This window comes from Nelumbo nucifera, chromosome 3 (assembly GCF_055504915.1).
Source record: "Nelumbo nucifera cultivar China Antique chromosome 3, China Antique-T2T, whole genome shotgun sequence".
Taxonomy (NCBI): Eukaryota; Viridiplantae; Streptophyta; class Magnoliopsida; order Proteales; family Nelumbonaceae; genus Nelumbo; species Nelumbo nucifera.
Genome location: NC_142651.1, coordinates 51,302,213 through 51,315,003, shown reverse-complemented (window position 1 = coordinate 51,315,003; position 12,791 = coordinate 51,302,213). Strand labels below are relative to the sequence as shown.

The 12,791-nt window shown below is 37.8% G+C and overlaps 1 protein-coding gene across 3 annotated transcripts in view; it reads right to left on the bottom strand.

The window, feature by feature from the left end:
• Window positions 1-5,037: 5,037 nt before the first annotated feature.
• Window positions 5,038-12,791, bottom strand: part of LOC104600850 (CASP-like protein 5B3) — a 28,630-nt gene continuing 20,876 nt past the window's right edge. For 2 of the 3 annotated variants that reach the window (XM_088901846.1, XM_010263989.3), the window contains exons 2-4: window positions 5,608-5,740; window positions 5,313-5,499; window positions 5,038-5,244 (exon numbers count right to left, since the gene is read on the bottom strand). In XM_088901846.1, the coding sequence (XP_088757972.1) occupies window positions 5,201-5,244; window positions 5,313-5,499; window positions 5,608-5,740 (364 nt within the window). In that variant the 3' untranslated portion in view covers window positions 5,038-5,200. The remainder of the gene's footprint in view (window positions 5,245-5,312; window positions 5,500-5,607; window positions 5,741-12,791) is intronic. The other variant, XM_010263991.3, reaches the window with a different exon arrangement.

Genomic DNA, 12,791 nt, shown 5'->3' with positions numbered 1-12,791 from the left:
TATAAATGTTCATACATATATATAGAAATCACACTTGTAATGGTATACCTTCTCAAGAATCCATCGTTCAACATAAAGCTTATAAGCTCTTAGTGAGGTCTCTGAATAGTTTTCTTTTTTTTTTTTGTTTAATTCTCTAACACGTTCCTCACATGAAAGCCCTATTGGGCTTGGAGCATGGATACTGAATAAATACAGGCTCACCCATACCTTATGCTGAAATTTAATTTATTATAATAGGAGTGATTGAGAATTGAATGCTAGACTTGATCAAATAGACTCATATCATAGGTAGGGCTAATGGACTAGATCAGCGGCCAGCGGGTATATCCGATCCAGTTTGATAAGAACCCGTTGTGTTTCCAGAATTATGATTCAAATATCTTATTAGATATCCGGTTCAATTTGGATTATAGGAAAAAGAAAACTTGACGATATAATATAAACAATATATTATATTATTATATAATATAAATAATATATTGTAATATATAATATATAATCATATAAACAATATATATAATATATAATATTTCATAACTAATGGATCGAATTGGGTCGTGACAGAATAGATCGAGGTATATTCAAATTCAATCCATTATCTAAACAAATCAGCTTTTCCAATTCGATATGATTTGTTAGGATTACGGGAGATATCTCCAAATCCATCTGTATTGAATTCAAATTGAAATCGAATCTGATCCAATTTATTTGGAGCCGAACCATTCAACCTAAAAAAATGTTATTGCTGTGAAGGTGGGGTCTCTAAATAGTTTTTTTTTTTAACACCTGTCACAGAATGAATGGTAATGCAGTCAAAGAAAGCAGAAAAAAAAAGTGTAAGAGATGGGATGTTTGGTTTGAAGAAAAAACTAGGGATAGGAAAAGAAAAGAAAGGAAGTGAAACCTTTACAAATCTTGTATAGGTTTTTCTTCATTTCCCTTCCTTTCCCTATTTTTTCCTTCAAACCAAACATAACCTAAAATAAGTCGAATAGACTAGCATAGGACAAAAGTAACTAGGTTGATCCACAGAGGGAATATTGGCCAACAAAGGGATATGTGGTCGATGGACGACTTCAAATCCTATTCTTTCCTACTCATAAAAAATCTACTTTTCTTAATAAGCCTAAACCAAAATAAATAAATAAGAAGTTGAACAATCCAAGTTTTTTTTTATTTATTTATCTCTACCAAGAAAGTTAGCTAAGAATTCTTCATTAATTTTTCTACTCCTCCAAAAATCCAGTGAACAATAAGAAACCAATGAACTCTTCGCCCTATGGAAAGACATGTTCAACGAAACCTTTTATATATATATATATATATATATATATATATATATATATATATATATATATATATATATATATATATATATATATATCCTGCAATATTGTTTTTCCACGAGTCTCGAATATATATGGGGAAAAGAATAGAAGATTTACATTTTAAAGTTTAAACTGAAGAGTGAAGATAATGGATTCCCAGGAGAAGTGGCAAACAGGGTTATCCATAATTGTGCCAGTCTGACTAAAAAGAAAGATGTGGAGAAGAACTTTAATTTTGATGGTGCCAAGGAACTCTACCATGCCACCCCCAGTATTCCATATAATAAGTCATCAATTCTTTCTCTGCACTCTACAGCCACTCTTATTAAGAATCCCCATTCCTTTACACGGTAGCAGTGGTCAAACCATATTCAAACAAATCGTGGAAATTAAACTCTTTTATTCCCCATTAATTATTCTCATTTGTAGTATGGAAGCAAAATCTTAAACTGCTAGCTGACGTTCTTGAACAAGTTTTTATGTTTTAACATGCCTATTCTTTGTGTTAAAATTTAATTAATTATAATGAGATACTGAAGATCGAATACTAAACCACTTTATCAAATTGGCTCTGATATATATCATCTCAAGAAATTGTTCAACAGGTAAGGTCTCTGAATAGATTTTTATTCTTTTGACACTCACTTTCTTTTTCTCTCATATTTCTATTCAAACCAAACGTAACCTTAAAAGTTCTGACCGATCAGGAGTGTAAAGATATTCACCATGCTTAAGAAATTGATTTGATGAAAACCAAAATGAAAGATCATAGCAGATTCACATTTAGTCCAAAGATGAAAGATGGATTCAAACAAATCGACAGATACATATTTATAGCCATATTGATGAATTGAACAGCTTCTACTCTGATTCCTTCTTTCACTTTTTTTTTTAAATGAGAATCATATACAGACTCACTTGGTTCCGTATACTATATGATGATGGGATCCTCTCTCCATAACGGTAGGTGACGGCAGCTGCTCGATTCACATATATGATTGATTATCCATAAAAAATAATTAATCCTATTCTTGCATGCTCAAATTAGCCAAAATCTAAACCAACTCCTTATCTATTGACCACTTATCAACCACAAGTTATAAATCAATTAAAACTCCATAAAAGTTAAGTCAATTACCATTCTAAAGCTGGAATTACCATGGAAGTGCACAGTCACAGTGTGGAATATTTTCTCATGCTAGTTTGTTGGTTTAGAATCTAAATTTCCAGTTTTGAAAGAGTACAGCAATTAGGTGATTGATTAATGCACAGAAGTACTCCAGAATGAACAAGCAGACCAGATTCTTATAAGGGTAACGTGGATCAGATGCGTTTTCCTTATGTCTAACTATTTATTACAGGTTCGGCTTATAAGCTGCTAATGCAGCTTAAAGACCTTAAGGCTGTGTTTGGTTGTAGTGCAAATTTATTCGCATTGATGCAAAATTATAGTAGTGCAAATGATTTAAATGCAAATTCTGATATACTTTTGTATCAAATTTTACAAACCCAAAACTAAAATAAACGAGAATTTCAATTCTTTTCATTTGCACTCCCATGCATTTGTATCAGTGCAAATAAAATTGCACTGAAACCAAAGACAGCCTAAAGGAACCTGCCGCCAGTCACTCTGATAGCCATTCAATTGCTTGGTTGCCTTCTCTCCAGGTGTGGCTTCTAATCTGAAGTTTTCCTTCAACATTTTGCATTCGTTTGCTGAAACCATGGCGGTTGATCATTTTTCATAGGCAGTCGATGATGATGCCAAGTGGCCATCTCAGCTACTGGATGCGGCCACTACTTTTTGATTTGATACAAACTAGGAATCAACTAAAATGGTGAGTCTGTCCGAATTACCGCTAGTGAAGTAACAAGGCATTGTCTTTTGGTAACTTCTTAATCATTATGGTGGTGGTCTTTGGTTTTCTTTTTTCTTTTATTCTTTTTTTATTTTTCAATGATACACAGGACAGGAACCCTGAGAATCACTGAATTAGGGAGGAAGAGAGAAGAAACTGAGGAGTATTTAAAGGGATTTGACGGAATTTCGTACACCCCAACACCCAGCTTTTGGTACTAACAAGCAACAATAAATGGGGCGGTGCCTCTCCTAGTCTCCCTTCTGAGGAATATTCCCAAGACTCACCACCGACCATATGTACCAGTGATGAGATGTTCCCACTTCCCAGAAGATGATGATTTTCCTCACTGACCACGATTCGCATCACCTTAACGTGGGGAAGCTGCCGCAGTTGCACAAAGAGAAGGCAAACTCATGTTCAATCAGCAAGAAAAGGAGAAGGTGGCTGCCTAAATGGGACCCTTTTAATAGACGGCCACAAGGTTGGTGTTGATCAACTCAATGGACACAGAACGTTTGGAATTGAACCCTTTCTGAAGCATCTCAAATACCCTGTTTGTGAAGTATTACAGCTCCCTCTAATCTGTCAGCAGAAGTGGGGAGGTATATATACCAAATTGATCAGAAAAAAAAAAAAAAAAAGGTGAGTGAAGGCCCAGTGGCACATCATAATGTGTTAATGCAACTTTAATGGCTCTATTACTTACATATTTTGAAAGGAGATGTCGTAACTTCGCCATAATTCTTTTTCCTTCATTTCTCATTGCCATGTTTCATTCATGCGTGTGTAGTCCGCCATGGCCAATCACATCCACCAATCATGCCAGATTGGACATCATAACAACAATATTACCAGCATCAATTAAAGATCAAAATTTTGATATATATCAGGCCGTATCAACTGCTGCGTATTGTATTGGAAGGTCACCGATAAGTATCTACAGGGGTTGTTTCGGAGTGTGCCATGGAGGGTCCTTGGCTCCCCCCCCACCCTTTTATTAAAACCATCACTTATATGTGGTTACTAAGTGGGCTATTGGAGGTTGGATCAAAATCTAATAACCAAAAATCAACTAAAATGTAAAGAAATACTCTTTCGCATTCCTCCAACTCAGAAAAAAAGTTATTTTTTCTTTAAAAAAATGTAAGAGAACCAGACTGTCCCCGAAAAAGAAAATTCATGGCTCTGCCACTGGTTCAGAGGGTAGACGGGCGTTAAACCAACCCCTATCAACCAGATTGAAAAAAAAACCCTTAAAAAAAAATAAAAGCGAGTTAAGATACAGGCCGATGTGCTGAAGACATTTTGATCCTTGTCATTAGTTCACCATACACATGTTTTTTAGTAAACCAGAGGAGATTCCTCTTGAGCATAATTGCCATAATTTGCTGAAGATATATCATGGTCACCATCCAAACATGATGAGAATTCACACCTTGATCCATCCTGTTCTTTGGTAAGTCTATTACTAACTTTCACCGATTGCGTTCATCTCTCATTGTTCATCAGGCCGAAACAGAATCTAGTGTTTAAATTATTCCAGTTATACTATCGATGAAACAGCAATCAGAAGTTGGCATGGTTTTATTGACAATGCAAATTAGATGGTTGTTGGATAATGGAACCAGTTTCACCATCAGTTGGTTTTTGAGAAATATGTCGCATGATTGACCGGAGGGGGGTAGTGAGTCTAGTGACAACAAAACAGGAAAAAGGTGACCATCCTGGATGAATTGGAATACCAACAGAGGTCCAAATTTTTATGTAAAATTATTGTCCTAAAACCAAAAGCTGTGTAAAAAAAATAGCAGTGACATTGGAACCTCCAAAGACAATTCTTCAAATTTCGTCAGATAGAATACTTTCAATTTTCTTTTTCTTTTTCTTTTTTTTTATACACAGTTTCGTCTTTCAACATTCTCCATAGAAATCATTTTTTTCCAGGCATCCAACCTTCGCTTCTTAGACTTGAATCCTTTACCGTTCCTACCATAGCCCAGCTCTGAGCTAGAGAGGCTTCCATTCATTTAGCTGTTGAATTTTGTATCCTCCTGTACATTTTTTTGCTTTCTCATTTTCCATTGAAACAAGGATAGAACTGTTCAAAAGAAGTCCTAACCTGCTGCCAGAAGCCAAAACATGATAAGAGAAGATATCTCAATCATCATCCAGCTCACAAAGGCCAGGCAGACTGACATCTGGAATTTTGGGCAGTCTGGCACACTGTAGCCTCTCAAATCTCTGGTGTATAAAACAGTTACCCCTGCTGCAGAGGATGCTGCTGCTAGAGACAATGTAGCTGTGACCTGTAATAATACATCCAAAACCATTAGATGTTGACTTGAATAGAAACACAAGTTACTTGGATTCAATAAAAGAGCAAAGGCATTTTAGAAACTTTAAGTGAGGCTAACCCAGTCTCCAACAACAAAGAGGCTGACCAAAGTAGTATTGTGAAGGATCTTCTTTCTTGCCAAGGCGTATGCATCCAATGATGCAAGTCCAAAGCTCCAGATGACTTGCAAACCCATTGAAGCAATCAGGTAGCTGCAATGGACAACATAAAGTTCAGAATAAGATTATAAACCTCCACCTACAACAATGAACAGCATTATACTAAGACACAAAAATGAAAACTACAGGCAGTAGATCCAATAATTTAGAAAGATTAGCACTGTCTATGCTTTTAATCCCCTAAGACATGTTGAGGACAAATGATGCTGCTGTTTGGCACCGTGTGCATTTCAAGTAGCAATGCTGCCATCTCAGTAGACCTCTTGCTTTGAGACCATTTTGAGTTTAAAACAGCCAAAAAAAATGCTTTGCATAGAAATCCATGCAGGGATGTTTGAAGAAATGCCAAATTGATGCTCCTTGCTCCAAGGGGCAAAGTCTCAATGCTCTGGCTGAGGTGGCATCTGTTATGAAATCACAAACCTAAGATCTGAAACCAATTGGGAGAGTTTGAAGAAATGCCAAATTGATGCCCTTGTTCTATGGGGTAAAGTCTCAATGGTCTGGCTGAAGTGGCATCTGTCATGAAATCACAAACCCATGATCTGAAACCAATTTCTGGTGTTTGAAGAAATGTCAAATTGATGCTCCTAAAACAACTCTAAATGCCCATTAATAATCCTATTGCAACTAAAGCCAAAAATAAAATAAAATAAGTGCTATAAAAGTGTTAACCCGCTTATACCACTGCCTAGGAGACTGCTTTAACACACATGGTCTTCGTTACCTAAAACAAAGAAACCTTCCAGTTAATGCATGTAAAATTTCCCCTTAAGCTCACCATGTAAAAATGCTTTCTTGACATCAAGCTATTCAAGCTCCAAGTCAAATAAAGCAACTATAGCAAGCAACATACAATAAAACTTTGCTTCACAACTCGAAAAAGTACTTCATTTAAGTCAACACCTTCTCTTTGTGTAAAGCCCTTAGCCACTAAACATGCCTTGTACCTTGCATCTTCAACCACTGGGATTCCATCTTTCCTCTTGTAAACCCATTTGCACCCTACGATCCTCAGGCCTTGTGGTGGTCTCACAAGCTCCCAAGTTTGAGTCTTGTGGAGAGCCTCGATCTCTTCACTCATAGTAGTCATCCACTGAGAAGACCCATCACAAAAGATAGCCTCCCCATAAGAACATGGATCATGACCATCAATGTCCTCCACAAAGCAAATGCAACTAAATCATCATAACCGTATCTCTGAGATGGTCTTACTTGCCTCCTCTGTCTGCTTGTAGCAATACTATATCATTATTCCTCAGGTGCATCTTCAACTGAGGATCACGTAATTCATCATGAATAGGCTGAATTGAAGTACCTTCTCTCACTGTCTTTGGAGTTTCAACTTCTAACTCCTTGGTCCCTATCAATATCAACAGATCCATTTCCCTCATAGAGTGTAGCAGACTCATCAAAGGTCATATCCTTGCTAGTGATAAACTTGGGTGACTTGGGATCCGTACACCACAACTTGTATCCTTTCACCCCAACTACATAACCTAGGAGTATATATTTCTTTTCCCTAGGCCCAAGTTAATCATTTCACATGAGAACATAAAGGACAACCAAATATTTTCAATTTGAAAAAATCACCATGAGAACTAGACCATACCTCCTTAAAAGTCTTTTAACTCAATAAATGTTGAAAGAGATATATTAACCAAGTAGCAAACCATGTTTACAATTTCAACCTAAAACACTTTTGACAAACCAGCATGTGAGAACATGCAATGTACTCTCTCCAAGAGTGTTCTGTTCATCCATTCTGCAACACTATTCTACTGTGGTATTTTCTGATAGTATGGTGTTTAACTATTCACTCATTCTTCCAGAGGTCATCAAACTCACCTGAATAGAACTTCAAGCCATTATCTGTTCTCAAATGCTTTATTTTCTTACCAGTCTTCTTTTTAAGACAATGCACCTAGAACTTTCTTGAATAGTCATCAATAAATGTCAACAAATATTGTGAACCACCCTTAGATATAACTCTTGTTTTTCAAGACAATGCACCTAGAACTTTCTTGAATAGTCATCAATAAATGTCAACAAATATTGTGAATCACCCTTAGATATAACTGGAGAAGGACCACAAAGATTAGAGTGATAATCAATTGTACCTTTGGTTTTATGAATAGCTACACTAAACTTCACCCTGCACTAACATAACGCACATAGAAATCCAACTTACTAGACTCTGGCCACACAGCAAAACCCATTTGTTCAGCTTTGCCATACCCCTCTCACTCATATGCCCTAGACACATATGCCATAACTGACTGGAGACAAAATCAAATCAGCTAAAGAAGAGACATCAAAACGACCAATAGAGGCCACTAACTTCCCTTTCATCACAGCCAGAGCACCTTTAGAAACCTTCAAGACTCCACCTTCAATTGAAAAGTGATAACCAAGGGAATCTTCAATGCTCAAAGATACGAGGTTTTTCTTTATTTTTGGAACATGCCGAACCTCCAATGTTCTAACAATACTATCATACATCTTAATCTGAACTGTGCCCACACAAACAACAGAGAGCCCTTTGTTGTTCCCCAACAACACTGTACCACCATTCGCTGCCTTGTAGATGGAAAACCATTTTTTATCGGGAAACATGTGAAAATGTACAACCTGAATCACGAATCCACTCATCACCTGAGCAATTGATAGACACTTCAAAAACATTTTCAGCATTAGCAACATTTACAGCTTTAGAGTTCTTTTAGACTTCTTCCTTTTATCTTTGCACTTTGGACAATTCTTTCTTATGTGCCCAACCTCGTGATATTCATAAAACTTAACTTTCTGAGACTTAGATTTGACCTTGATTTGTCTAATTGTCTCTCACACCTGATCCCTTATCTTTTGTTCTACCTCTCGCAATCAAGCCATCTACCTGATTCTCAATCTAATTGACACCCGTCTTTTCAACTATTTAGAGTTCAAAGCTGTTTTAACATCATCCAAAAAGATACTATCTCCCCCATACAATATGGTATCAACAAAATGTTCAAATGAGGAGGTAACAAACATAGCATGATAAGGGTCAGATCTTCATCTTCAACTTTTGCTCAATATTTCTCCAATCAAGTATTATTCTATTGAGTTCATCAAGATGGGTCTTTAACAACTATACCTTCTTTCCTCCAGAGAGTTTACAACATTGTTTCAAACACAACCAGTTCATCAAGGATTTGGTCATGTAGAAGGATTCCAGTTTAAGGCATAACCTATCTGTTGAAGTCTCCTCTACAACCTCTTCAACACCTCATTGGACAGGCAAAATTGAATCAACCAAGGTGCATTCTTTAGAAGATCCTCCATTTCGTCTTCAGACATCATTGTTGGTAACTGGTAAGGCTTTCTTCTCTTTCAAATTATGGGACACAAATATGCAGCAACCCAAGTCCGGCACATCCACCATAGACCTCAATGAATTTTCCCCTTCAGCTTCTCCTCCACAAATGTTGGGTTGGGTCATGGTGGGCCACAAATGTTGGGTTGGGTCTTGGTGGGTCTTTTAGCCAACCCACCACCACCTTGGAGTCCTTCTATTACCAAACTCTCCACACCTGACTCTTTTGCAATCTGAGTGCCTTGTAGGAATTGATATAGTTCTGCCTTTGGAAAGTCTCCATTCCCCATTGGTCCTGAAAAGAGTGCTCTTAAATTCCCTTCCTTGTCTCTTATAGCCCCTCCTATTCCAAATGGACCTAGGTTGCCTTGACTGCTCCCATCAAAGTTTAGTTTCAGAAATATCTTCAATGGGAGGTGTCCAAACCATCCTTGCTTTTACCTTCTGTACTGAACTAGAAGCAAACAAAATCCAATTCCTCCAAATATCATTGAAAGAGAAAGTTTTGAACAGGTCCAAAGTTTGTAGCCAATGTATAACCCTGGTCATTACACACTCCATAATTTGTTGTTTGCTTCTTTCCTTCTCTTGGAAGATTTTGGCATTTCTTTCTTCCCATAGTGTCTAGACCACTACTACTCTAATGCACCTCCACATTATTTTTCCCCTTCTCTTTGGCAAAGCTAAGGTAGATGGATCAAACAACATTTTAATCTCCATTGGAATATTCCACCTACACCCAAAGAAAGAAAAAAACCAATCCCAAATTTCTATAGCAAATGAGCAGGAGATTAGTAAGTGGTCACCATCAGATTTACATAGAGTGCACTAATTTGGGAAAATACACAGAAAAGGTCTCTTCTTTTGCAAGGAACCTAGAGTGTTAATTTTCCCAAAAGCCACTTCCCAACAAAAAGCCTTAATTTTAGGGGGAATCAACTGAAATCAAATTTCTTTCCAAGGAAAGGACAGAGAGGAAGGGGACTAGCAAAGAGCTTTACAAAAGGAAGCACAAGAAAATAAACCTTTAGGACTTGGGCACCAAACTCTTCTATCTAGTTTAGAGAGCTCTAAGTAGAGATTATCAAGAAGAAGAAGAAGCTTTGAAAGACAAATAGCCTCCTCATCTCTCAACCCTTGTCAAAACCCAAAGTCCTAATTAAGACTCATAGGCAAAGAAGGACAAGAAAATTCGAAATCACCTCATTTTTATACAAAGAGAAGAATACAAAGAAGGGAACAATTCCTTTAAAGGTTGGCTACCAAACCAAATATCTTCCCAAAAATGAATTAAGTTCCTTAAGCAAACACCATACCTGATATACCTGAGGAACTGAGGGAGGAGGCTATGAATTGCTTTCCAAGGTGCTGCCAAGGTAGCCCTTCATGATACACCAACATCCCAACCATTCTCCAATCTCCCATGTATTCTAGCCACTATCTCAATCCACAAATTTTCCCTCTCTAAAGGCCATCTCCATAACCATTTCCCTAAAAGAGTTGTATCCTTCTTTCTTATTGTTATCGGGTTTGTATTTAATTAAATAAATAAAAAGAAGGCTTCTGGTATGAGCCTAGAAGGAGAAGGGATGAAGAAGAAGAAGAGGAGAAGGGTCGAACAGAATAAGGCTTTGTAGTTTCTTTCGAAGAAGAGAACTGCCGCCCAGAATGCTTAATTCATAATAAAAGGTAAAATTACACTATTACCCCTGTATACAAATGCTTGAGAATAGAGACAAAAAAACACTGATTTAAAGAAGGGAAAAGACTAAAATGACCCTAAAACAAAGCTGTATTTTAACACTCCCCCTCAAGTTGGAGCATATATATCATACAACTCCAACCTGTTATAAATGTATTTCATCCGAGCGCCACTCAAGCCTTTGGTAAACAAATCAGCTAGTCGATCTTCAGACTTCACAAATGGGGTAATGATTTCTCCATTGGCCACCTTTTCTCTAACAAAGTGGCAATCCACCTCTATGTGTTTGGTCCTCTCATGATACACTGAATTGGAAGAGATATGAATGGCAGCCTGGTTGTCACAAAATAGCTTCATGGGGGTTGTGATTGATATTCCCATCTCTTGTAACAATTATCTTAGCCACACCAAGTCACATGTAGTGTGGGCCATGGCTCTGTACTTGGCCTCAGCCCTACTCCTAACCACCGCATTCTGCTTCTTGCTTTTCCAAGTAATCAAATTCCCTACCAAAAAGGTGCAGTAACCAGTTGTTGATTTCCTGTCAGTAACCGACCTTGCCCAATCAGCATCTGTGTATCCTTCCAAGGAAAGTTCTCCCTCTTTCTTATACAACAACCCTTTACCTGGAGCCCCCTTCAAATAGCGTAGAACTCTAACAATACCTTCCCAATGGGTTATCCTTGGGTTCTGCATGAATTGGCTCAATAATCCAACGCTGAAGGAAATGTCAAGTCTTGTAATGGTTAAATAAATCAGTTTTCCAACTACTCTCTTGTACTGTCTAGGATCATCTAGGGGCTCCCCCTCACTATCAGACATCTTCACATTTGGATCTATAGGGGTATCCACTGGTTTTGCCCCTAAAAGACCAGTTTCTTCCAATAGGTCAAGCACATACTTCCTTTGTGAGAGAGAGATTCCCAACTTTGACCTTGCTACTTCTATGCCCAAAAAATATTTCAAGTTCCCCAAGTCCTTAGTCTGGAACTGGTTTTGTGAAAATCGTTTGAGCTTTTCAATGCCATGCTCATCACTTCCTGTGATAATGATGTCATCAACATAGACTGCTAACACAATCTTCCCAGAGGTAGTGTCTCTACTGAACACTAAATGATCAACCCTAAATTGTGTCATCCCAAACTGTTGTACTACACTATTGAATCTCCCAAACCAGGCCCTCGGAGATTGCTTCAACCCATAAATTGCTTTCTTCAACTGACACACCTTACCTTCCTCCCCCTGAGCAATGTACCCTGGAGGTTGCTCCATATACACCTTCTCTTCTAGGTCACCGTGAAGAAATGCATTTTTAATATCCAACTGAAACAACAGCCAATCAAAGTGTGTAGCCAGGGAAATAAGCACTCGAACCGAACCCATTTTAGCTATAGGTGAAAAGGTATCAGTATAATCAACACCATAGGTTCGTGTATACCCTTTGGCTACTAAGCGTGCTTTATATCTCTTCACATTACCATTGGCAAGATGCTTAACAGTGTAAACCCACCGATAACCAACTGCTTTCTTTCCTGGAGGCAGAGAAGTGAGGTCCCAAGTATGATTAGATTGAAGAGCATAAAATTCCTCATCCATCGCCCTTTTCCATTCCGGAGAGAGAAGAGCATCTTGAAGAGATCTAGGAACAAACACAGATGATAAAAGGGATACAAAATTCCGATAGGATGGAGATAAATGGGCAAATGAAACATAACGAGATATAGGATGTTCAATACAAGCATGTTTACCTTTGCGAAGCACAATGGGAAGATCAAAATGAGATGGATTCGTCGACGGAGGAGTCACTGATGGTGGAGATAGGGATGGAGAAGGTTGAAACACAATACCATGAGAGCCGTGAGCATACACTCGATGGATCGGTGGTCACATTGACTCTTGAACAGCAGGAGTAGGCACAGACACCTCCTCCACTGGTAAGGGAAGAGGAGGTGGGGATAGAGTATCAAGGGAAGTAGGTTCGGGTGAGGAAAAAAAAGGAACATTTTCAAAGAAAGTCATATCAGGAA